General features: G+C 37.7%; 1 protein-coding gene across 15 annotated transcripts in view; it reads right to left on the reverse strand.

Moving 5' to 3' along the window:
• Positions 1 to 4,821: 4,821 nt before the first annotated feature.
• The window catches only part of LRRC2 (leucine rich repeat containing 2), a 165,366-nt gene continuing 142,314 nt past the window's right edge, over positions 4,822 to 27,873 (reverse strand). For all 15 annotated transcript variants that reach the window (XM_083817938.1, XM_083817936.1, XM_083817942.1 and 12 more), the window contains 4 exons: positions 11,431 to 11,576; positions 9,084 to 9,239; positions 7,693 to 7,829; positions 4,822 to 6,162 (listed from right to left, as the gene is read on the reverse strand). In XM_083817938.1, the coding sequence (XP_083674064.1) occupies positions 6,113 to 6,162; positions 7,693 to 7,829; positions 9,084 to 9,239; positions 11,431 to 11,576 (489 nt within the window). In that variant the 3' untranslated portion in view covers positions 4,822 to 6,112. The remainder of the gene's footprint in view (positions 6,163 to 7,692; positions 7,830 to 9,083; positions 9,240 to 11,430; positions 11,577 to 27,873) is intronic.

A 27,873-nucleotide genomic window follows, 5' to 3' on the forward strand; every position in this document is an offset into this window, starting at 1 on the left:
GACTTCAACTTCCCAGACATATGTTGGAAACACAATACAGCCCAGAGGAAGCACCCAAGCATCTTATACCAGTAGTTTGAAAATACCATAAATTGTCATTATTATGATTGTGCAATTAATACAGTCAGAGCTGCAGTTCACATCTGTAGGGAGAAAACAATAAAAACCAAAGATCAACTGGAGCTGACACTGGCCACTGTGGTGTCAGACAACAACAACAAAAGGCAGTTGTAGGCAGTTAAGTATGTCAGTAGTAAGAGGAGGTCTAAGGGAAACATTGGACTGATACATGACACAGATGATGACCTAACAAGTAAGGAAGAGGAAAAAAATCAGGTTTTTAATGCTTTTTTGCCTTATTTTTTAATATTAATGACAGATCTTGGGCTGCCTGGTACTCAGAGTGTAACAGTGTAAGGAACCAGTTGTGTCAGCTGAATGTTCATAAGTCCATGGGCCTGAAGGGATTCACCCCAGAGTACTGATGGAGTCAGTGGATACTATAGCTGGACCCCTCTCAACAATTTACCAAAGGTAAATTGGGAGTCTGTGGAGATCCCTGCCAACTGGAGGCTAGCCAGTGTTATACCCATTTACAAAAAGGGAGTAAGAGAAGACCCAGGAAACTGCAGACTTATTAGTTTGACCTCAGTGCCTAGAAAAATCATGGGAAAAAGTTATCCTGGGTGCTATGGAAAGGCATTTAAAGATCAAAGCAATTATAAGGAATGGTCAACCATGGGTTCATGAAGATTAAATCCCATCTTGGTAATTTGATCTTCTTCTATGATAAGGTCACCTGCTTAGAGGATGAGGGGAAGGCTGCAGACATAATCTTTCCAGAATTTAGTAAGGCCTTTGATAGTGTCCCTCATGGAATCCTCCCAGTCAAATTGTCCAGCTGTGAGATAAACAGGTTCATGATTTGCTGGGTGGTGAATTGGTTCAATGGTAGAGCTTAAAGGGTGAACTTGTAGCAAATGTGGCTACATCTGGCTAGTGGCCAGTCTCTAGTGGTGTTTCCTAGGGCTCAATTCTAGGGCCAGTTCTGTTCCACATTGTTATCTATGGTCTGGATGCGGGAGTGGAATGCATCCTCAGCAATCTTGCTATGATTCTAAATTATAAGAGGTTGTTTACTCCCTGGAGTGACAAGAGGCCTTGCAGAGGGATTGAGATGGATTGAAGCATTTGACAATCAGCAACAGCAGGAAGTTCAACAAAGGAAAATGACGGGTGCTGCACCTGGGCTGGAGTAATGCCAGACTAATACTTCCATGAGAGATATAGACTAAGAGATGAGTGGCTGCAGCAGCTCAGCAGGAAGGGACCTGGAGGTACTGGTGACAGCAGGCTCAGCATGAGCCAGTAGTGTGCCCTGGCAGCCAAGAAGGCAAGATGCATTTTAGAGTACATTAAACACAGAATAACCCACCTGGTCATAAGAGGTGTTTCTTAACATCAGTGTATTGGCCTCACATGGCAAGGTTTTGGTAGCAGGGGGCTGCAGAAGTGGCCTCTGTGAGAAAAGTCCAGAAGCTGCCCCATGTTAGACAAGAGACAATTTCAGCCAGCTGCAAAGGGACCCACCGCTGCCCAGAGCCGAGCCAGTGAGCGACATTGGCTGTGCCTCTGTGAGAGCAGATTTAAGAAAAAAAAAAAATGCTGGGCAACAGCAGCTGGGAGAGAGGAGTGAGAAAAATGTAGAGAGAAATAACAGTGCAGACACCAAGGTCTGTGAAGAAGGAGGGGAAGGAGGTGCTGCAGGTACAGGAGTTTCCCCGCAGCCCATGTAGAGGACTGTGTTGCAGCAGGCTGTCACCCTGCAGTACATTGTAACACATGGAGCAGATCTCCACGCTGCAGCCCGTGGAGGAGCCCCCAGTGGAGCAGGTGGATGTGGCCTGAAGGACGCTGTAGCCCATGGAGAGCCCCTGCAGGTGCAGGCCGTGGGGCAGAGCTGCAGCCTGGGAAGAGGATCCCATGGTCGAGCAGGAAGGTCTGGCAGGAGGTCTTGTATGTGGGGGACCCATGCTGGAGTGCATTTCTGAAGGATAGACTCCATGGTATGGGCCCATAGTGGAACAGTTCTGGAAGAACTGCAGCCTGTGTGAAGCCCATACAGGATCAGTTTAAGAAGAACGGCATCCCATGGGAGGGACCCCATGCTGGAGAAGGGGAACCATCTGAATCAACATGAAGGAGCAGCAGATGATGCAGTGCTATGGACAGACCACAACCCCCATTTACCATTCCCCTGCACTGTTTTGGGGAGGAAGTAGAAGAGAGGGCATGGGTGGGGGAATGTGTTTTTAGTTTGCTTTTAGTTTCTCACTGCTCTAGTCTGTTAGTAATAGGCAAAAATTACATTAATCTCCCTACACCGACTTGATTTTGCCTGTGACAGTAATTGTCAAGTGATCTCCCTGTCCTTATCTCAACCCTTGAGCCCTTTTCATCACATTTTCTCCCTTTCTTCCTTTGAGGAGGGGAACAGAGATTATTATACTCTGGTGGAGTTTAGCTAGCCATCAGCATGAAACCACTACAGTTGGTGTGACTTCTTCCTGAGTATCATGTACAGTTCTGGGCTCCACAGTATAAAAAGGATATTAGGGTACTCAAAGACATCCAGAGAGGAGGGCAACAAAACTGGTAAAAGGGCTAGAAGGCACGTACTGTAAGGAGAGGCTGAGGACACTCGGGTCATCTAATCTGGAGAAGAGAAGACTGAGAGGCAATCTCATTGCTCTCTGTAAATTCAAGAGGAGAAGAATTAGAAAGGGAGGTGCTGGTCTCTTCTCCCTGGTAATCAAAGACAGGATGTGCATGAATGGCACAAAGCTGCACCAGGGGATGTTCGGGCTGGATGTTAGGAAGAATTTCTTTACTGTGAGGATGGTCAAACACTGGATCAAGCTTCCTAGAGAGGTGGTTGATGTCCCATGCATTTCAGTGTTTGAGAGACATTTGGACAATGCCCTTAATAACATGATTTAACTTTTGCTTAGCCATGAGGTGGTCAGGCAGCTAGGCTTGATGATCTTCAGAGGTCCCTTCCAGTGGAACTGGTCTGTTCTATACACATTTCCTTTCATTCAGAAGTTATTCACTTTTAAAAATTGAAAAGACAAGCATGCAAACTGCCAATAACACAATTATTTTCTCCAGAAGTGTAACTTTTTAGTGAAAGATCATAAATCAAAGGAAAATTGCTATTAAGCCAAGTTGGTTGGAAAAACAATAAAACAATAAAACTTGACCAAATTCAGAATCAGTGTCTTTCAACACACAAATTTTGCACTATGATGAATGACAACAATAAAATTGTAATTAACTCCATGCATAGGTATGTTTTCACTTGTTTTTTCTGTTCAGGACATAGAAGTAGAACTCAACTGCAGTTTTGCTAAAACAAGAGGAACTTTCTGTTTACCTGCCATTGCCTACTGGGCTTATGAAGTGTGATGTAGACAGTTGTATGTGTATACCATGGTGTTAGGTTTATATATCAGGATTTTGGCAGTGGGGTGGAACAGGGGGCTGCAGGGGCTACCCCCTATTGGACAAAGAATGTTCCAGCCAGCTCCAAAAGGGACTCACTGCTGTACAAAGTTGAACCCATCAGAAACATGGTGGCACCTCTGTGATGACATATCTAAGAAAGGCTAAAAAAAAATGCTGTGTGGCAGTAGCTGAGAGACAGGAATGAGAAAATGTAGAGAGAAATATCCCTACAGACACAAAGCTTAGAGAAGTGCTCGGAGAGGAGATCAGCCAACCACTGATTCTCCTTCAGCCTGTGGAAAAGACCACGGTAAAACAGGCTGTCCACCTGCAGCCTACAGAGGACCACTTCTGAGCAGATATCCACACTGTCTTTTCTCAACCCATGAGTTTTTTTCATGATATTTTCTCTCCCTGTCCTGCTGAGGAAGGGAGTGAGAGCAGTCAGCCAAGGTTGACCCACCTCAACCCTCTTCCCCCTAGGCAGAGCTACTTGAGAAATTCTGTGACAAAAATAATCCTTTCTTTCAGTGAATAAAAATACAGGCAGTAATAGCCTACTAGACCTAAGAGTAAAATAAAAATCTCATCCACTGTATACAATTCACTTTGCAGTTTCCATGACTTAATTCTTACGACAAATTTTTAAGGAAAATGTTAACCTGGATTTAAAGACTGCTAGTAACAGAGGACTTATCAGAGCAGTTTGTTAATTGCCCAGTGGTTTCTCCTGCTGAAAAACAGGTCTTTTGTTTCTAGTTTGAAACTGTGTGAATTCAAGTTTTAGTCTTCTGCCTTACATTTATCTGTTTCAATTTTTAAAAAAAAAATCTTATTTCTATTCATTGATAAACATTGGCAAGCAAATGGAGTTGTTCACTGTTTAAAGAACTTTAAAATGAATGTTCTCTATTCATTTTATTGGTTTCCTTCTGAATGTTCCACAATTCATCTGTATGTCCCTTCACACCAGAAGACAGAAGAAGTGGTACATATTCTTTCAAGCAAGATTATCAGCAAAGTTAAATAAGTAGTAATACAGCTCCTCTATGCAGGTATCTTTTGCTTCTATACACAACAATTTTGACACTGGAATTTGCACTGAGAACTCATGTTTAGTTAAATTATGTTTAGACCTTTGTTTTGTTGTGGGTTTTGTGTTTTGTTGTTGTTCTTCTTCTTCTTTAGATATAAACTCTCAAAATGGACATCTCTATTCTATAAACACAGCTGCTGTGATTTCCATGCCTATGATTTTCAGGTCATTTTAGGCAACAATAGAACTCTACAAATAGAATTTCAAGCAATGCCAAATCAGACATCTTACAGAAGTTTATTGCATTGATATCAATACCTAATCAGCCATATTTATAATTTCACTAAAAGAAAGATTGGTAGATTAGTTTCAGAGAACTTGATTTCTATAAGCCCACTTTGATTGCCACTACTCTATCACATTTCAATTCCTCCTTAATAAAAACCTATTTCGGATCTTACATTATTCTGTTTCAGATCAATGTCAGGTTGACAGACCTATAATTACCTGAACCATCTATCTTACTCTTTGAAAAAAAGTGACATAACAGTTTTATTGCAGTTTTTTGAAACCTTTTCATTGCTCCAGGACTTGCTTAAAATCAGCATCAGCACTTAGAGACCAACTGCAGAGGGATTCTTTTTGGGTAGTAATATTACTGCTGGAGTTTGTGACTTGAATAAGTAACACATCTATTATTTACATGTTCTCTTCTTTCAAAAGATCTAATAATAAAAAGTTAAAAAGGAAAGAAAACATCGAAAACAGTATTTTTTAAATGGAAGCCTTGGGGAGAACACCCTTTGTTGCTCTGCTTTTTAAATACGACTGACTTAAGCAGCACACTACGGCACAAAATCAGACATAGCTCAAAAGTAATAAAAAAGCAAATATACTCTGAATATAATTTGCCCTAATTGCACTCATAAAAGGTTAGGATTATTTAATTTTTCAGATTTGAGACTAAATTCTCAAAGTCCCAAGTCTTTTTAGATTAAAAAGTATAGATTTATTAGACAAAAATAATATGTAAAACTAGATTTCTGAAACTCTACAGTATATACACTTACATACTTACATATAAACAAATTATTAAATAGCAAGCAACATAACATTTTATCCAGCAAACTCATCCTTATACATCTTATAACTAGTCCTCACTTAAGGATACAACAGGTCACATCCAGTTTCTAAATTAATCCTTCTCTCTTATAAAATCAAATAATTTTTAGCATGTTTCACTGTTTCAGCTACAACATCCTGGAGGCATCTATGCACAGGTGCACTTTATTACCATGAGTATTTACTTTCATCAGGACTATATTTAGGACCTGTTGCAGTGGACATAAAAAATAAATGTGTTGATTTAAAAGGTGAAACAGCATCTTATGATGGCTCTACCACACTTTGCTTTATCTGTAGCAGCCCGGAGCAACTATAATAACAAATAAAAAATTCCATGATGATTTTGAAGTGCTTCTGGAAGTCTATGGTTTCAGGGTTTTCTATTCAGGTAGATAAAAATAGAAATATTCTGATATCCACTAGTAATTTAGAGATTTTTAATCTTCAGAGCTGAAGACTGAATAACACTTTTGTAGTGTAGGAAGGAGCAGAATCTGTGAAAAGAGAAAAAAAGAATACATCTCAAAGTCAGTTATATAATCGATCACAAATAAATGCAACCCTTAGCTAGAAACACCTAAGTTTGGTTTTGTTTCAAAGTTACTCTACAAGTGATCTTTGTGAAGTTTTCACTTCACATTGAAATTCTCTTTATCCATATTATACAGCAGCTATTCCTTTTCCAGTCAGCTTTTCAGAAACTGGAATCTGCATAATTTATAGCACAAGAGCTTAGAAACAGGAAATCCCAGTATGAGTCTGAGTTCAAACAGGCTTAATAAAACACACAGAGTTTAGTCTGTAAAGGCAGGTAAGTATATCTTCAAGCTGCTGTGCTCCAAGGAGTATAAAGCTGAACCATGTTTAGCAAGGCCAAATGCAGGTTACAGGCAGCATGACAGCTGTGTTCTTAGACTCCACATTTCACAGGTATGTAAATAAAACTCTACCACTATACACTACATGAGTATCTCTAAGTTAAAGTAATGATCTCAGCATCCCTCCAATTCTTCTATTCATTTAACCACTGTTGCTACCATTACCAGAATCTGACACTTTCATAGCAGGTTTCACTTTAGAAGCAGGTGGCTTGAATTATCAAGTGTTCAGTTTATGGGCATTAAGGAACAAAAATCAAGTATCAGAACATGAAATGTATTCTTCAGACATACTCTGTGGCACTTCTTTAAGTTTTTCTTTTTATTAAAAAAAAAAAAAAAGAAGAAAAAAAAAAGAAAAGAAGAAAAGGAAAAAAATCTTATAGTACCACTATACAGATCATTTACATGAAACACAAGGAATGAAAAGAGATACATAAGATTCATTCTAAAACAAAAAAAAAGAAAAGTCTCATTTCTATACATACATTCTCAAAGAGATTTAAACAGCCTTTGTGGGTATTTTGGCTCACAGGAAATAGTCCCTTTATTTCCTAAAATATATTAGTGAGCAAGACTCAAGAGACTGTTATTTAATTACAGCAAATAGGATAGCAAAATAAAGTAATAAGCGAACTTTCAGGTTCTGAGTAATAAAGACAAAAGCAGTGGCTTTAGTACATTAATTTTACAGTGGTAAAAGCAATTAATAGTTATTAGTGGTAAGCAATTAGTACTTTGATACAAATTCACAGTTAAAGAATGCTCTATCAAAGTAAAGAGCATTTTATTTATACATTGTGTTCTTTCTTGAGGAGAAGAAGCACCTCTTTAGGTGCTTCAAATCACTGATGACAATCACAGGAGGCATAAGTAAATCTGGAGAATAATAATCACTGCATATGTTAGCACTGAAATATACTTAATGCATATACAAACACACCATAAAGTTTCTATACATTTGTTCAATTCCAAATGACAGAAATTTTTAACAGAACACATATCAAAATTTTCTCTTTTATTTTTATTTAAAACCACAAAAGAAAATTATAATTTAGAGGAGTATTGCTTGTACTTTTAAAAATTGATCTTCCCAAATATTTATATTCCAAGATAGCAACATGTCTACTGGAAGTCAACACATACCCCTTTCTTTTAGGTCTTCAATGTACGCTTTCATAAACTCTTTTTCAAATTGCTCCCGTTCACGTTCACTTTCTATAATTTCTTCAGTGTCTTCACATACAATAGTTTCAACTGGGCTGTCCTTGAGACTTATAAATCTAAAGAGAGAATATAATGCAAGAATATATGCAACAGGTTTCTGAATATCACTGGGCAACATAAATGTCATTTTGGAAGTTACTACTACAGACAAAAGAAAAAACATAAGGAACATTTGGTTTTTTTTTTTTTTCCTCCTCTATTAGAGCTTTCTTAAGGACAATCTATTATCTGTCTCAGTCACATCTGTGATTCTGTGATATTTCAAACAACACCTTCTGCATATTTCGCTTTCCATATAAAAATTATTAGATTTATCTCTTTGTTTTCATCTATTTACCTAAATAATTCTTTGCAATGACACATTTTGTTTTGTTTTTTGTTATGGGACTTCTGACAGATGACACTAATTTCAAATCTGTTAATGAACATTATGAACTCCATCCTAACTCATCCTATTGGTGAGCAATTTGGAAATTTTGCAAGTATCACTTACTTGATATGTTTTTTTGTTGTTGTTGTTATTTCTCTTTTAAAATGGATTATTTGACATGCATTAATTTATATTTTCAAATTTCCTAAAGCCACACATTGTAGATGAAAAACTAGGTGTCTATACAAACAATTCATATCATGTTCAAATTAAATGCAAAGTATTCTGAAAATCTTTTATGGTATTATCACTGGAAAAAAAAAAAAAAAGTCTCCATAAAACACTTTCAAAAGATATTTTTTCAAACTAATCATATGGCTTGTTAGTATCTTATAAGTTGTTCTGTTAGTCTCCAATGTTTTCCTAATGAAAGACCTGAACATGACCTGCAGAAATGCAGGAACACAGTAATTACAGACAAAAATACCTTTTAGTCCTGTCCAGGACTAAAGTTTTGCAACAACAAAATTCTGTTTCATAGCAAAGTGTGTATGAACTACTAAATTTATGTGGTACTACTTACGCTTTTAACTAGCTGTGTTTGTCAGCACACTTTTGATAGCACTGCACTTTTCAACTGCCTAACTACTGGTTCCATTCTATAAGAAATATTTGACTCCAGAATTAAGGTTACTCTTTCCAAGTACACACAAGAGTAGCAGTTTAGGCTTACAGATGCACATGGCAGATGAAAATCAGAAAGCTGTGGCTCCTCTTTGCAATTCCCAATATCTCTAATTCATCCTTAAGGGTTCTGATATAAGTTGCGGCAGAAGTTGACCACCCATGGTAGAAACAGATGCTTGCGAAAGTCTATCTTCCAAATGCATCTACCTTATTTTCTTAGGAACTTATTTAGTTCTCTCTCACTTTTACTTACTTTAAACCTGTGGTTGACTCACAGATGGCTGTGGGTATCTCAACTAGGTCATCACCACTGACAACTAGCAAACTGAGTTTTGGCATATTAACCAGAGCTCGTGGAAGATAAGTCAATTTGTTTTTCTGTAAAAGAAGTGTCTGCAGTTGATCTAACCTATAAAAAATGTAAAAGATAAGGATAACTTGAAATATTTATTTCAAACAAGAGCATCTATTTAAAACAGTGCAAACTTATTCTTATTTTAAAAAATAAAAAATAAAAAATAAAAATAACATGCATCAACTTTGGCTTCCCAAAAATTATTCATATCACAAACATTGTCTTCAACTTTAGTGGAAATTTCCAGCCATGCTTCAACATTATAGATATTAATAGCGTATCTCTGACGAACATGCCCAAGACAAAAGGTTACAAAAATTACTGCACTTCCATACAGAAGATGTTGACAGAATATGATATAAAGCCTCAACTTGAGTATCCCAGTTCTAGTGAAAAATATGGGTCACCAGCTCACACCTTTGCCTATAGGCTGGTTTCTACAAATTATATATATCTATGCTAGACAGTATATTTGAATCTATTGTTTTTCACTAGTAATTAGTACTGTGGGGAGCAAAAAAAAAAAAAAAAAAAAAAAAAGACCAGCTCCTGGTCATGTGGCTCTCTCAAGTTTTCCCACTGAAATCAATTTAATGACAATGTTTTGTGCGGGAAGGCTTCCTTTTTCTTTATTTCCCCTGGCTTTTCCTAATGCAAAAGTAATTTGTGGCTCAACATATATTCTGTGGAATAGAAAGAAAACTACAAGCATAGCAAACCAATGAAACAAGTTTGTCTCATTTGACCAGAATAGTTCATTCTTTAAAAAAACGTTGCATGTTATTGCTGGTCAGGCCTGTATGGTTTGTCTGAATTCAGGGGTAGATATTAAGTAGGGCTTCCGTATACTGCCAACTCGTCTTTTTTAATCACAGGCCACATGGTAATGATTGACATTCTTTGATAATGCAGGTGTTGAAATCACAAGGCTGAATGAGAATATCAGTCTATACTAGCAGGGGTAGGAATCCTGACATTTTCTAGTCTTTAGAAAGCACTTGATCCCAATAGCTCTCAAAATTCAGAAACCAAAGTCAAGTAAAAAACTTATTTTGTGGTGTCTAACCATGATGCTTTAGTATTGAGATTGACAACTCTATTCGAGATAGTGAAAAAAATGAATATTTTAGAGATAAACATATACGGGTTACAGGTTATAGGGAAAAAATTACCGTTAATATGAATAGGTATCCTTCAACAAAATAAATATATCATCTTAGAAACTCTTCTGTATTAATGAAATATCTGCTCATACTTGTGGAGTAGGGGGTGGGGGAGTGGGGGGTGGGAAGGGGAACAGCTTTTCACTATTGTAGATAAAATATTTGGATTACTTATATAAAGACTTCAGCCCTGCTGTCAGAGAAATCTCTGATTATACAATGTCCAAGAGAAGACTTTTTTTCCTAGGCACAAGGAAATGTGAATGATGAATGAGTTTTCTATGAAGTCTCTTCTTCCCCAGGAATCTCTATTCCCAGATCCATAAACAAACTTTTTTTTTTCCTTTTTTAATAAACTTTAATTAATATGTTTTTGGTTAACTTACAGATATGTAAGGTTTTTTAAATGAAGTTATGAAGAGATTTCAGAGTGTGTAAATGGGCCCGGGGATAAGAATGTATCAGGCTAGTAAGTCCCAGTAAAGGATTTGGAAAGACTTTGAAAAAAAAAAAAAAAGTTTGGAGAGGCAGGAGAAGAGCATGCATATATGATTCTGAGTAAGATCTATGTCAAGAGCTATTGATGATTTTTATTTTAATCTTAGCAAGATATTTCTGCTTTGTTGCCAAAGTTCCTCAGGTTCTTTAAGTTAAATATGCTTTAATTCATTTTTCCATTCATCCAATCTAACCTTCTAGATCACTCAAGAGATAATGCTGACAACTCCTTACTGTAATTCTCCTTTGCTGGAACTAGGTCACAAGTATGGCCCATAAACTCCCAAATAACGTTGTCTGAATATGATGACAAATTATCAAATCTACTGCAGAAAATGTTATTAGTTAACTGAACAGTAGAGGATCTGACTGTACAATCTGCTATCAATGAGCTAGAAAATGTAGTTTCTGCTCTCCAACCCAGTCCATCAATAACAATAGCAAAGCTTATGTACAAAACTAATGCATATCCTAATGTGAATTTTTCATGTGATTTTTCATTAATGGTGTCCCTTGGAAGGTTATTACTTTCTAGATTTACTTTATAGTTCATAATCCTGTCCATGAATAAAAACAAAAACTACCTGTCTATGTCTTCTGGGAGATCTCTCAGGTTGTTGCTGCTAATATCCAACCACTGCAAATTAGACATCCGGAGTACACAAATTGGAATAGAAGGGAACTTGTTTGCTGACACATCCACAACTGTGACTTGTTTCAGGTTACTTAGCTAGAAAGAAGTGGTGCTTTATTTTAGTTACATTTTGCAAATACAAGAAAATGTTTAATTCTTCAAACATTCTTCTTTCTGCCAAAGCACTTAAAAAAATCATAATTGCATGATACTTTACTCTACTTTTTACCGGCCTTATATCTTAGTCATCAATTGATATTGATATTATTCTGAAAACTATTTCAGAAATGACTACTTCAAAATGTGTTCATCACCTATTTAACATCATCATGTTATTGAATGAAATTTCCATTTTGAAAGAAGACATATAGTTTCAGACAACACCAATACTAGAACTAGACAATGTCTTGGTTCCTGCATATATTATATATGAACTAAGTTCCAGAGTGACAAATTACAGTGTCGATAATTAGTAGATGCCAGGTTATCATTCAAAGAAACAGAGATTTTATGACTCCTGCCAAAAATACACAGATTGCCCTCTGTTATGCACAGAGAACACATTGCTAGGGACACTTAAAACATGAAACTGCGAATTTAAGATGAGAAAAATTAGTCCAATGTTTTACAAAGATCTTTAAAAATACATCTTCCATCCACCAAACTAAATATATAATATGGTGCACTAGAGCTTTTTATCTGAATACTTCTCAAAGAAATTACATTTGTGTAATAGGCCATTAATGTAATGACGGTTAACTACAAATGTAAAATATACCTTTTTAAAGAAATAAATGTGTTAAATAATTCTGAGTACTAAATCAATTATTCAGACTACCAGCATGAACAAAATCATACATCTGGTTAAAGTGAGTCAAAAGAATATAAATGTTAAACAACAAAAAAAAGGTACTTTACAATGGAAATAATGTCTCAGAGCTTCTAGTCATACGTCAGCATCACTGCCTAGCCTTTCTGCTGATGCAGAAGAGAGTAGTAGAACAGTGATCTTTGCCCAAAGGGCTATTTTGTAATGAGGGTGTGCATGTGGCTGGGTGTGGCTGTGGCTGGGTGTGGGGGGGAGTGTGGGGGTGGGGGTGGTGTGGGGGGAGTGTATTGTACTTCCAAAGTGAAGAAAATGCAACCAACAGCATAAATAATGGAAAAAAAATAGAATGTAAGAAAATACATTCTGAATCCTTGAGAAGGGTTTTTGTTAGTTTGTTTGTTTTGAATTGAGTACTGGTTTGTTATATTTTATGGCCAAACTTCTATTTACTGCAATATTGCCAAAAATTCATCTGTGATATTTAGTTTGACTCTTGTCATTTAAAGTGGTCACATTGGTGCTATGATGGAGCCTGTTTTGTTTTTTTTTCTTTGTTTGTTTGCTTGCTTGCTTCTCATTGCCTCTCATTGCTGCTAGACCTTAAAATTTGGGAAAATCTTTTCAGGGAAATTTACTGACACTATGATATTAGAAATGACTTCACTGTTACATTTGCCTTTCAAAAACATAATGGAGGTTCTCCACCATTGCATTAAAACAGCCTTGGTGAGGCATTACCATGGAAATGTCTTGCTCCCGATTCAGAACAGGTAAGCACACATTTTATACTGACACTTCTTACTTCCAAATTATTTTGTCATTTTGAGGACTGACTACTAGCCATGAACACTCACTCCTCTACTGTAAATTTTCCAGATACTGAATCTTTTTTTCTAAACACAAGAGAACCTCCCTTTGCAGAATATCAGAGTAACTCTTCTGAATAATACTAAAAAGAAAATGGAGAAAACAATTGGCACCGTGCTTACGCTGCATTTACTTTGTGTTTTAATATTATTTTCACAATTTAAAACGTGAAGCAAATATTTCAAGTTTCTCTGCACTCAGAACAAGCCATCACTAAACAAGAAAAGTAACGATCTCTAACCACCACGTGGTAGATTATTGTAAAATAAGCTGACATCACTGTTCATCCAGGTTCCTAAACACTTTGCTTTCACATTAAGTCATCTATCATGCTGAAACATCTCATTAACATTAACCATAGGTTTCAACAGCAGCATCTGTTTTTTATGATTTCTTGAAAGTGCTTTATTACATTAAATATAAAAAGAAACATACATATAGCAGTATTGCTATATTTTTTATGAATATTTCTGCTATTTTTCATACAGTCTTGAAAAGAGATTGTTCTTATACTTCATTGGATCAAAACTTATATTTTTCAGAATTTTGTGCCCCCACGAAACTATACTAACAAAATATAAGGTGACAGACTTTCTTTATATAAAGTTTGGTTCAGTGTGACACAGAATATATGATTATGCTGTGTAAGCTGCAAGACTTTTTCTTTACTTGTACTTGTTCTTTTAGGGTAATATTTAACAAAACCTGTCCATTTTCCATTTTATGTTGAAATCTAATGGAGTTTTTATTTAATCTCTCTCTGAAATATTTCCAAAAACCCCCTATGATACATGAAGCACTGGAAATTATTGCATCTATGTATTATATTTTCTAAAGAAAACCCTGTGCATTTTATTTCTTTTTGAAGGACTGATTGATTTTTGCACCTCTTATAACATTTCATTTTCAAACAAGCATGGCCCTCTTATCATTTTTATGTTAGAATTTATTTTTGCTTGATGTAGAATTTTGTTATTTTCCTCTATTATCTGACTTTGAATCAATCAGTATATAGGCTTTATGCAAGTTCCATTTTAAAAAATAGCCATACTTGATCATCTAGCTACCTAGACCCACTTATTGTGGTCCTTATGTTTAATCGTTGTTGTCATCTTTATTTGACAAACTGCCCCATTTTTCTTATCTTAATAATTTTGTTCATAAAAATAATACAGATAACGTTGTAGAAGTCCACTGCTTCTCTTTCTCTCTGACAGTTAAACTTTCAGATGAAAGAAAAGGACACCATGTCCTGGGCTGAACAAGTTATTTGATTAATGGGTGTGTTTTTATTTCTGTTATGCTTTTTGCCATGAAAGGGATTTGCTGATAAGGTTGTATGCAAGTTTACCATGAGTTGCTTACTGCTTAGCATCAACAAATGAAAAGGTGAGAATTTATGTCAAGCCTTACCAAAAAATATTGCAGTTTTCAATTATGTACAAATGTTCTGTAACAGACACAGCACCCAAGCAAACTCAGTATATTACAAGACATAAAAAGAATTTATACAGAAATGTCCACCAACGCACTACCCTGATTTTTCCCAGACATTTCACATTCAATGAAGTCAATGGAAAGTTGTACCACTTTAGTAGGCTTGGATTACCATGTAATGTTGTCCCCCAAAAAGCACAGGCTGGCACTCAATATCTTGGTAGTGTGGTGAAAGCACTACAGTATATATAACCTGAGGTATGAAGTGTAGGTTTGCCCACTTGGTTCTCAAGCATTCAAACCAAATACCCAGGTTTTCTTACACAAAGCAGTAGGTATAACCTATTCTATAATCTCATTGGTATTCCTGAAGAAAAGCAGTGAATAAGAAACTCTGTACAAGGCTGTCTTTGAAGCCAGAAAAAAAAAAAAAAAAACACCGCTTCCATTAAGAAAAATATTTCATTATATTTGCAGCCCAGTTCAACATCAGGCTTCCAATCAGACTCTTGAACCTGAGGAGGCATAAGTGACCAGTCACCCTTTCCCCACAGTAACAGGGTGCTCATTCACATATTTTTTTTGACAAAACCCATTGAAACGTAAAAATGCATGACTTCAAACAACGTTTACCTGCTGGGGAGAAGCTCTGTGGAGAAGGACCAGGGAGGGGGTCCTGGTGGACAACAGGTTGACCATGAGCCAGCAGAATGCCCTGGTGGCCAAGAAGGCAAACGGGATCCTGACATGCATTAAAAGGAGCATGGCCAGCAGGTCAAGGGAGATGATCCTCCCCCTCTACTCTGCCCTGGTCAGGCCTCACCTGGAGTACTGTGTCCAGTTCTGGGCTCCCCAGTACAAAAAAGACAGGGATCTCCTGGAAAGAGTCCAGCGGAGGGCCACAAAAATGATACAGGGCCTGGAGCATCTTCGCTATGAGGAAAGGCTGAGAGACCTGGGTCTGCTCAGCCTTGAGAAAAGAAGACTGAGAGGGGATCTCATCGATGTGTATAAATACCTGAGGTGTGGGAGACAGAGGGATTTGGTTAACCTATTTTCAATGGTTTGTGAGGACAGGACAAGGGGCAATGGCCAAAAATGGATCACAGGAAGTTCCACACCAACATGCGAAAAACTTCTTCATGGTGAGGGTGACGGAGCACTGGAACAGGCTGCCCAGGATGGTTTTGGAGTCTCCTTCTCTGGAGATATTCCAGGCCCATCTGGACGCCTACCTGGGCAACCTGCTGTAGGGAACCTTCTTTGGCAGGGGGTTGGACCCAATGATCTCTTTAGGTCACTTCCAACCCCAACAATTCTGTGATTCTGTGATTCTGTGTTTTCATTTGGTAGTAACATGGAAAACTAAGCCCAAAGTATGTGGAAAGAAGTTTTCACCTAAATGTCATTATTCTGATTTTGCAATGCTAAAATGCTAAAATTTTGCAAAGTTAATCTACAAATAGATGTTGTCATTCTGATACCAAACTGTTTACTTGGAAATTTAACATTATCCCCTTTCATCTTTGCAACATTACCATCATTCAACTACCTAATCTTTCCAGTTTAATAGAGTAATTATAACTGTGATGAATGAAGCATAGAAAGTTCATAGAAAGGGACTTTGCTGTTTATTAGGAAAGATTTTTATGTACACAAACCTTTCAACAGGTCTGCAAAGAATGAGAAAGCTGGCTGCATATACAATTTTCACAACAATATCACGTACCAATCATTCACAGGTGATTGAAGAACCACATAGAAAAAAAAAACAGGACTGTTCTTCACACAGTTAAAGTTCCTGAGAATGTGGATCATGTGTTTAAATTTAAGTACAGAAGTTGCTTCAAACCAATATGTGAGTTACATTCATGAAAATAAGTACCCAATTAATGATTTTTTGGGCTGCTGTCATAATAAGTTCTGTGTCTCAAAAAATAAATTTATGTTGATTAGAGTTACATTAAATCTTCATAGTATTACTACTGCAGCCACACGCATTCTGCATACCTTATTGCATTTTGCAATCATAAAGTCATCTCATCTTCAGATCTCCAAACCTTGTAAATTGAGAACATTAGAAAGGAAAACTAGGCTTCAAATTCAATTACAGGTTTCTCATCAACCTATATGGACCCAACAGCTCACTTTGGGTGCATACTCTCCCTATGTTTTAATTAAAGAATTTAGAAAAGCAAGAACAACAATGTCAGTAACCCACGGCCACTAACTGACCTCTCCAAAATGCTTGGAGAGGAGGTGTCTATTGGATATAACAAAAGATATTTTTAAAGATATATTCTGTTCTTTCACCAAGAGATGACCAAATGAATTCATCTCCACAACAGAACAGAGACAAAGCTAAAAGCACATTTCCTCTCCAATATGCAACAGCAATTGAAGAAACATTATTCAAATGGCAACATTTTAATTATGACTCAAACATACACATTACTGTTTTGTCATGACAATACACTGTAGCCTGTGAAGATACATTGTGATTTACAAAACAAAACAAAACAAACAAAAAAAAAACTATATTAATTTACGATGTTTCTGAAATAATTCTGAAATCCAGAGGCAATCACTGTTTGCTAAAGGGGTGCAAAGGGGAAAACAGGCAAAAGATAAGGAAATTTTGTTTTATAGATACTGAGAAAAAAAAAATATATATATATAATTAACAAATATGGCAAAGAAGAGTTAGAAAACACTGGTTGATCACTTTGTTTTGCATTAATAAAACAGTAATCACTCACTTGGAAAAATATATATATATTGTATTTGAAAAGATAATAGAAGAGAACCATGTAATGTCATAATATTGACAGAAGCAAAATAAATAACGAGAAAGATAATGCAAGAAAAACATTCAAGTGAAACTGAGAAAGTGCTCCTATGCCTCTAACCCATTACAGTAGCAACATTTTGATGACTGATGTTGATGAAATCATTTCACCTTATGTATATTGGTGCTGGGCAATGACAAGATCTTTCTGCACAAGAGTGAATATATGCAGCATGATAAACTTGGCAGCGAGAGTTTTATAGAATGTCATCAAGAAATCAGCTTGTCTACAAATGTAGATGGTAAATTGAATATTAAAGAAGCGAAACTATACTCTCCTCAGCAGCAGAGGTCAGAAGATTTCTGATCTGTCAGCTGTCTTCAATGATAGCAGGAATAAAACTCTCCTTTTTTTATTATTTTATTTTTTACCCAGTAACAGGCTACTAAGCAGGAGAACCCTGCAAGTTGGAATTGGATTTAGGTGTTCTTGAAGGAGGAGTTCCATAATGAAAATGCCCAAATTCAGGAAAGTCACAACACAGATTAATCTGTTTTGCACACTATGACATATCTGGTTTGGAATTAGGCCTTATCTAGTTGAGCAAACTGTTTCAAAATATCTACCATCAAAATTACTTTTCTTTTAATGCTACTGACAGTACATGTGCATGACCCTGATAGTACATAAACCTACAGCTGAGAACACTGCCAAAAATTGTATATGACAATTTGGTTTGCCAGGAATATAGCAAAATTTCTCACCCTCCTCTCTATTCCTCTCTCACAGTGTTGTTAGATACATGCTTAAATATATATATTAATCTAATACAAAAAGTTTTGAGTTCATCTCTTCCCAAGGGATTCTTTTCTTTCTATATAATACCAAGATTTCTTGGAGGGCTTATGTCTTGCCCTGGTAAAAACACATAAGAAAAATTGAAAGATGTCTATTAGTAGAAAAAGCACTGAGTAGAGGATCTTTTCCTGACCTGGACAATCAAGGCTGTCCAGATTTTGTCCAAGTACCATCTGGAAGTTATTAGGTTATTATTGTTATTACTGTGTCTGACAATAAATATTTGACTGAATATTTATTCACTTTCTTATTTATAAAAGCTTGTATTGAAGCTGGGCTTCACAATTCCTTTTACAGTGACAATTCCCCTGACCTGGAATTTGCAGAGACCTATCACAGGCACTGAGCACACTGCAGCCATCCAGTAACACCACTGATCTACATATACTTTGGTACTGCCCCACAGCAGAGGAAATAGCAAACCTACAAACCTCATCTGTGTCTTACTAGAAATTCTTTTCAGAATTCAGAGAGAGAGAAAGAGAGAGAGAGAGGCAGAGAGGGATAAAAAAAATCTATTCTATATAAAGATTATATAATAATGAAGTACTAAGTGAAATTGTATTAAATATATATATATACATATATATATATAGGTGTGCTTAGAAAATATCTGGCCATGTCCAGTGTAACCAAGAGTCACCTATAACTCAGCCAGGCTTCTATGCCTAAATTAAGCCAGGAGCTCTTCCATCAAGTCAGACTACTTCATGAAGAGGTAGGAAAAAATAAAATGGGAGGCTTGCTGTATAATGCTCTCTGGATCACTAAATTTTGTCCTGTGTCTGATAAAGATAAAGGGAAATGATATCTAATAAAATCAGTCATCTGGCTTGTCCCAGTCTAATTACTCAGAAATTAAGTTGTGTAGAATCAAGTTTCATACTACTGTAAAAGTATTAGTTCAGATACATTTTGTACTCCTCTTTCCATGCCCTACATCAAAATAAGCAGCTTCCAAACAAGTGTTTCACTACCCAGTCCCCTTCAGATTGCATCCAAGTAATTTATCTTTCTTAGCTACATGTTGCTGCTGAGACACGTAATCCCATACTAATTTTTAACAACAAACAACAAGGAAAAGTCTGCATATTTGTGTATACCTTGCAAAATGATAGATAATATCTTCTGTGAACGTGACATTCCAGAAATATCTATATAATGCTTTGAGCATATAAAACATGAAGAAAACAATGACTACTGAACAAATATTTAGAAGGAGTAACAGTTTTTAGTAAGAGGATGCATCTAAAAACATAAATATTTTCACAACCGCAAATAAAATCTGATACAGAGGGAATGTCCAAGCTAATACAAGGACAGTGAACTACACAAATTTCTCACCCTGACTGAAATGTGGGAATATATGGAAAGGTGAAAAACATAACTGCATATAACTCAGCAAAAATCTTTTGTTCGACATGAACTAGTGGTCAAAAATAAATAAATACATGCATACATAAATGAGTAGTTGGGTATATACGCGAATGTGGGATACAATAGTTAACTCCAAAATTAGAGAGGTCCAGACTGGAGGCAGCGTGGGCTACAGTGACCATGCCCTGGTTGAGTTTGTGATCTTGAGGAATACGGGCCTGAACTTCCAAAGAGCAAACTTCAAGCTATTTAAAGATCTAGTGGATGAGATCTGCTGGAACACTGACCTTAAGCACAAAGGAGCTGAACAGAGCTGGCAATTCTTTAAGGACGTTTCCCTTAGAAAACAAGAACTCTCCATCCCCTGCATAACAAAGTGGGTAAGGAGGACAACCAACTGGGGTGGCTGAGCAAGGACCTGTTGGTCAAACTGAAGTGCAAGAAGGATACACACAGGCAGTGGAAGCAGGGATGTGTGGCCTGGGACACATGATCCAGAGATGCTGTCCACATGTGCAGGGATGGGATCAGGAAAGCCAAGGCACAGGTGGTACTGAGCTTGTCAAGGGGTGCAAAGAATAACAGGAAGGGATTCTGTAGGTACATTGCTCAGAAAAGAAAGGCCAAAGAGATTGTTTCCCCGATGGATGACAAGAGCGAACTCGTAACAACACACATAGAGGAGGCTGAGGTACTCAACAACTTCTTTGCTTCAGTCTTCACTGCCAGTCTCAGGTTTCCCACATCTCTTGTTTCCCTGAAACCACAGATGAGGACTGGGGGAGCAATGTCCCTCCCACTGTAAGTGAAGAGCAGGTTCAAGATCACCTGATGAAACCAAACAGGTACAAGTCTATGGGGCCTGATGACATGCATCCCAGGGTCCTGAAGGAATTGGCTGATGTAGTTGCCAAGCCTTTCTCCATCATATTTGAAAAGTCCTGGCAGTCAGGTGAAATCCCTGGTTACTGGAAAAATGGGAACATCACTCCCATTTTTAAAAGGGTAGAAAGGAGGACCCAGGGAACTAAAGACCGGTGCGGTTCACCTCCATGCCTGGGAAGACCATGGAACAGATCCTCCTGGAAGCAATGTCAATACACATGCAAGCCAAAGAAGTGATCTGAGACAGCCAGCAGGGCTCCACCAAGGGCAAATCATAGAACGGCCTGGGTTGAAAAGGACCTTAAAGATAATCTAGTTTCAACCCCCCTGCCCTGGGCAGGGTTGCCAACCACTAGAGCAGGCTGCCCAGTCACATCCAGCCTGGCCTTGAATGCTTCTAGGGATGGGGCATCCACAACCTCTCCGGGCAACCTGTTCCAGTGCCTCACCACCCTCTGAGTGAAAAACTTTCTCCTAATATCTAACCTAAATCTCCCCTGTCTTAGTTTAAAACCTTTCCGCCTTGTCCTATCACTATCAAAACATGTAAACAGGCATTTCCCCTCCTGTTTATATGCTCCCTTTAGGTACTGGGAGGCTGCAATGAGGTCTCGCAGGAGCCTTCTCTTCTCCAAGCTAAACAAGCCCAGTTCCCTCAATCTTTCTTCATAGGAGAGGTGCTCCAGCCCTCTGGTCATCTTAGTGGCCTTCCTCTGGACCTGTTCCAAGAGCTCCACAGTCTTCTTGTGCTGGGGGCCCCAGGCCTGCACGCAGTATTCCAGGTGCTGTCTCACAAAAGCAGAGTAGAGGGGGACAATTACCTCCCTCGACCTGCTGGCCACCCCTTTTTTAATGCAGCCCAGGACATAGTTGGCTTTCCAGGCTGCAAGCACATACTGCCGGCTCATGTCCAGCTTCTCATCCATCAGGACCCCCAAGTCCTTCTCTGCAGGGCTGCTCTCAAGTTTTTCTTCTCCCAGTCTATATAAATACCTGGGATTGCCCAAGACCAGGTGCAAATCATACGTGACCTATCTAGTGGCCTTCTAGGACAGAGTGACTTCATCAGTTGACAGGGGAAGACTGACTGACGTCATCCTCTTGGACTTCTGTAAGGCCTTTGACATGGTCCCACACGACATCCTGGTCTCCAAGTTGGAGAGATACAGATTGGATGGGTGGACCATTTAATGGATAAGGAATTGGCTTGAAGGTCTCACCCAGAGAGTGGTAGTCAATGGCTTTGTGTCCAGGTGGAGTTCAGTGATGGGCGGTGTCCCTCAGAGGTCTGTCCTGGGATTGGTACTGTTTAATAACTTTATCAGTGACAAAGACAGTAGGATTGAGTGCACCCTCAACAGGTTTGCAGGTGACAGCAAGATGAGTTGTTTGGTTGATGTCAAAGAAGGAAGAGGTGCCATTCAAAGGGATCTGGACGTGCTGGAGAAGGGCATCCACGTGAACCTGATGAGACTGAAGAAGTTCAAGTAACGGGTGCTGACCCTGGGTCAGAACAATCCCAAACGTGAGCACAGACTGGGAGAAGAACTTATTGAGAGCAGCCCTGCAGAGAAGGACTTGTGGGTTCTGGTGGACGAAAGGCTCGACATGAGCCAGCAGTGTGTGCTTGCAGCCCAGATGGCCAACTGCGTCCTGGGCTGCATCGAAAGAGGAGTGGTCAGCAGGTCGAGGGAAGTGTTTGTCCCTGTCAACTCTTCCTTTGTGAGGACCTGCTTGGCATGCTGCATTCAGGTCTGGGGCCACCAGCATGAGAATGATGTGAACCTGTTCGAGCAAGTCCAGAGGAGGGCCACAAATTTAATCCAAGAATTTTAGAATTATATGATATATTTAATTATGCAAAAACCGTGCAGTGACACAAAATACCCATTTTAAATTGAAGTTCCTTAATTGTGAAGAAACTGTCATATCAGTTTATAAATGTATGCTGTCACATACATTGTTTCCGTGTCTGAGTTGGTCAATCAGCTAAATAAGAAATTCATAGACTGTTATGAACTCTGTTAACTCTGCTAATTTATGTTAAGAAGTTGTGGATACTGAGAAAGCTCAGGAAAGTGGAGATGCTAAGCAGCTTTAGCTTGTACTACTTTTTAGGCAATCTACAGTGTCTGCCTCTAGACATGAACGAAAATATGAACTGAAATCAAATGTAAATGTTACAAAAGGCATCCTAAATGGTGTTACATTTACACAGCCAGTTTGTAGAAGATATTTATAGACATTAGAGAGCTTAGAATGGGAAGATACTTTATGAAGTTTAAGGACAGTCTTCCCTGAGATACATAGCTTATAAAACTCTTTTGTGGAAGTGAATATTTTTCTCTAGCTAAGATGTTCTAGTGAGGCATGGCCTATATCTTGTCCTATCCCTCTCCTACTAAAGTGGGATTACACTGGGTATCATGCTCTGTAGCTGCAGAGAAAGGAGGACGGATGGACTGTTTTCTAATTTCTTGTACCAACTTAATTAGTAAGATGTTAGCATTTTAACTGTTGAATATATTTCATATTGTTGTTTTAATAGATGTTATGTAAGTAATTTTTTTTTTCAAGGAATAAAGACAGTATTATAAATTGCATGTGATTTTTGCTATAGGTTTTTAAAACAAACAAACAAGCACCTGTCCTGGCCTCATTTTGAGGGGTGCTTTCTTAAGAAATTATTGTTGTCTACAGTTATTTACTGAATCACAAAATTAATGTTTCCTGTACATGACACAATAAATGCTTTGTTCTGATACTCCAGAGACAACTTCGTTGTGTTGAAGGGCCAATTCTTCCATACTGTAATTTTTTGTTAATAATGTCAAGAGTATGACATGGGGGAATTTTAATAAGAGATAGAAAATGAGGAAATGCACATTTCCTCCATTTTTACCATCTGGCACATGCTGTCAGTCACAGACAGGACAGGCAGGTCATTCCATACATCAGAAATGTTTCAGATAGGTGTTGCCATATTCAAAATCAATTAAAAAGGGCATTTGCAAAATTATTCTGCTTTGAACAGTGTTCATTACCACTTCTCAGAAGACCTAGCAAGCAACATGGAATGCTTTCTGTATCCCCTGTGCGGTCTAGGTAGTGCAAAATGAAGGAATAAGACAGAATGTCAAAGGAATATTTTGTCAAAGAAAGAGCAAATGTATATATGTATGCCTGTGTTTCCATGTCAATCCTGTATAAACTGACCTTTGAAGTTCAGAGAAATGGCAAGGTTAAGCTTTCTGGCTGTTTTAGCACACTGTGTTTTCAACAGATCAAATAAGCATGTGTGTGTGTGTGTGTATGTTTCTGATGCATAGTAGATTTCAGTCCTGATATAAATGAGTACAGGCTCCAGGAGCTTTCAAAATATTCAGAGTTACAGGAGCTGTAGCTGGTGCAGTTTCACTGCTTTATTTACCTGAAAAATAAATTTTTCATTATTCTATCTTGAATCTTTCAACAGTGCTAGCATGTGTGACCCTAGAAAGGGGTTAAAGTAAAGGTTGTTAAAAATAACAAAACCAAAACCAACCAAATAAATAAAAACAGCTGATGTGGTTAGTGCTTCATTAAGTACTAATATCCAGAAAGTATATTAAGAACTTTTTCATACAATCCATACAATTTCAAAAGATATCTTAAAACTAAGTTTTAAAATCTGGAAAGATTTCAATCTCTTTTGGTCAGATTCTGTTTCTCTGACCAGTTCTAGTCAGCAAAGGAAAACATTTAACTGGAAGAGCAGAGACACAAGCTCTATGGAAGTGTGGGAAGACTTCAAAACACTGCCCGCTGGGCATTTCTGTGTAACTTGTCTCTGTGATCCGTGGCTCACACCTCCCAAAGCCATGGGCTGCTTATGCAGGCAGAACACCAAGAGTATCTATAGAGATGTTAAATGACAGGTTGTTTTAACAAGATGTAATTCTTCAAAATTTTAAACCTCCAAACCTTTTTTTTTTTCTATTACCTTTTTTAATTATTATTATTATTGTGTGTGTGTGTGTAACAATTATAGAATGAAAATCTCAATCAGTGGGAAGTACAGAACATTTCCCAGGAGTTTCACTATGCAGTCAGGCACTACTCATCATCACCCTTTTCTCCTTCCTGCTTCATTCAACGGGTTGATAGAGAACCTGTAAAATCCTTTGTAACATTTCTAGAAATTTACAAAGAAGTCATGTGTTGGATATGGTAAAAATTGAATTTTATCCATGTGGGTTTTTCAGGACCATAAACTAGAGAAGGGTGTTGTAATAAAGAGCTCAGCTTGCTACTGTGAAACTGTTGTCTGTAGGTTCGTGCCCAGTGCGCCGGGCACAAACTTATGGACAACAAAACCAATAGCAGTGAGCCAAACTCTGGTGAAATTCTTCTTTTTTTAAATCACTGGCAAAAGTTCTGTTGATTTTGTTCAGACTGGCATTTCTATGCATATGTTTCACAGTCTCAGAAAAGTTTTACCAGTTGCTCAACTTGTGTACATTTCTGTTAGAAAGAATTTTGTCTTGCCTTTATTTACCCAGTGCTAGTATTTACAAATTTGCTTAATGCTCATGACAAGTGGCTTTCTGTCATGGCTGCCCAAAGTCCTGTCAGTCCATCTAAAGCAACAGCTGCTATATGGAACTGGTATAAGATGTAACATCAAACATTAGCAGGAGGGGTGTGAAACCCAAAAGAGCAGGTGCAAAGGTGTTAGGTGTCAGAAGAGATTCGTGGAGACCTTACAGTTGCACGAACTCTCACAAATATTTTAATAGACAAGGGGCTAAAGAAGGGCATGGCTCTATGTTAGGAAACAGGATTATGCAGTTAGGCACAGGAAAGTGTGTCAGTTGATCCTGTTCTTGACACTGTGCTTCCAAAGTCTTCTAATTAATATAGCACTTCAAAAGCACTGCACTGTTGGAGCAAGTCAGCAGCTAATAATAACAGCCCCCTTCATTAGAGAACTGATCCATGCCTACCTCCATACTGTGGTGCCAGTGACCTTTCCTTTAACTTCCACATGCATTCAATAACAGTAATATCACCTTTTTCTTTTTTTTTTTAAAAAAAAAAAAAAGGCCATGACATAGGATTAGTTTTACAACACAAAGGAAGACTTAAGAATGAGCAACAGGGCATAAGAGAGCACTAAAACATGGCTATAATGTTTCATAAAGTGTGAGTCAAATGGTAAAATAATTGTGTGGTAGGCAAGCATGTTTGGTATTGTTCCAACTCTGCTTTCTCTAGACAGTTCAAAATCTCATTGAATCCAATAGCATTAAAGGTTTTCAAAATCCCAGCATGTATGCTTTCCATTCATCAACACATTTAATTTGAGGCAGATTTTACATAACTACTAAAAAGAAACAGCACAGGAGATGGTATAAATGCATACCACTCACTCATTTACATAAATTAAAGAAAATGTGGGGTTGTTGTCTCTGGTGTCTACACACATGGATTGATGAGAAACAGAAGAGGGTTGTAGGCAAAAGGAAAGAATAATGTGTTACTCTGTGAAATACAACTACTGAGAATAATTATTTATTCTGTGAGAAGAATAAGGTTGAAGAGTCTAACTGAACTTAATGTATTTAATTTATTGCTGAATGCATTCCCATCAGCTGTTAACTAATTATAGGTAGTTACATGATTGATCAACTCTTCACAGCTGTAAACAACACTTGATAAGGCTGACTGTGATTTTTATTCATTGTCATTGATTAGTAGGAAAGGTATAAAGACAAGAACCAGCACTATCAGCTGAAAGCAGATATTACCTTATTTTTTCTTGTCTTGTGTAAGGCTTGTTCAGATAGGATCTCTGTTCTCCTAGTGCTGGACAAAAGAATGTAGAATTACACCTAGCATAAAGTAGAAGCGATGCTGGAGGCACAAGGCAATTCAGCTGAGGGCATTGCTCAGTGGTTCTTGGTTTTCTTATTGAAGAGATGATTACTCTCAAACCCAAGCTTCTGTCATGCTTTTGAACAGCAATGCAAAGCGCCATGAAATTCAGGTTATGAAATTAATGGCTGGAAAGCTAAGAACAAACATTAAAAAGAGGTCTCTCTTTCCCTGCCATTTAGACTGTCCATCTAATTCATGGTTGTAGCTTGTCATAGATTTGGTTACTGCTGCTGGAGTTTAGGAGTCTGGTAATTTTATGAACAAGCACAAGTTAAAAAGGTCATGGTAAGGTTAAAGTAACTTCATGTTTTATAGTATAAACATAGCTTTGAAGGAATAAGATCCTCCTGCCCCCACTCAATCTTTCAGCTTGCAAAATTAGTCTTGCTCATTCTTTTTCTTCCTGTCTCTTTTTAATAGACACGTTTTTTCTTTTTGCTTCCCCATCATCTCTCTTATTCTAGCCACACTGGCCAATAACCCTTCTGAACTAATCAGAGATGATATTGTCAAAAACCACATCTGCCAATTGCATGAACCCAAAACTCGAGACTCCATGCATCAGCTTACATTTATAGTGTGGATGCTGGATAAGTGTGGCTGATGTTTGCCTGTGTGTAGATTTTGTATGGTAAGCATGTACAGATCTTCCCTTGAGCGTGTCTGGTTATATAATATATGGTTATGTGGTTGTATGACTGGGGAGAGTCTGCAGGACTGGGCTGCTGCTGAGGGCTATCACTTCTAGCATCAATCCTGTCAGGCGGTGTATGCTGGCTGCCAGGCTGTTTTGAGACTGCTATTTTGTCTCATCTCAAAATACTGAGTTGGTCAGTGAAAAGTTATGTTTGACCTGTGGGATCACAGTTGCAGAGAGGCTGAAATGAATTAGAATATGAAGCTATCAGGTACACATATGTACATCACCATTTCATGATATGTTGTTCTCCATTTTTGCCTTTGTTGTTGTTGCTGCTTTTTATTTCTCTGAATACACTCCTTGCAGGGTAGAGAGATGGTTAAGAAGAAGTCATATTACCCCCAAATTGCTTTTAATATAGTCAAAAAGTTTTTCATTCTCAGAAACTTGTTCCAGGTCTTCAGATTACTAGTTAATACAAAATGCTGTGAATGCTGGTTAGAGGCAATGAAAAGGCTGACTAGATTTGAGGATATAATGTGATGGATGCTTCAGCGTGGTAGGATATTGGAGTAGATTTTTTTTTTTTTATAAAGGGAAGAAATGAGGATGCTGTGAAAATATATATTGATTTAAATTCCCACTAATTTAATTACCATACTCAAATAAAGTTTTCATAGCTGCCTGAGACATTTCAAGAAACATATCTGGATTGTCTGAGTACCACAAGGCTAGAAATTAGTTTTGTTTTGTTTTTTCACTCTGACCTATTTTTAACTTTGATAAGTGACA

This window comes from Anser anser (genome assembly GCF_964211835.1).
Source record: "Anser anser genome assembly, chromosome: Z".
NCBI classification, from domain to species: Eukaryota; Metazoa; Chordata; class Aves; order Anseriformes; family Anatidae; genus Anser; species Anser anser.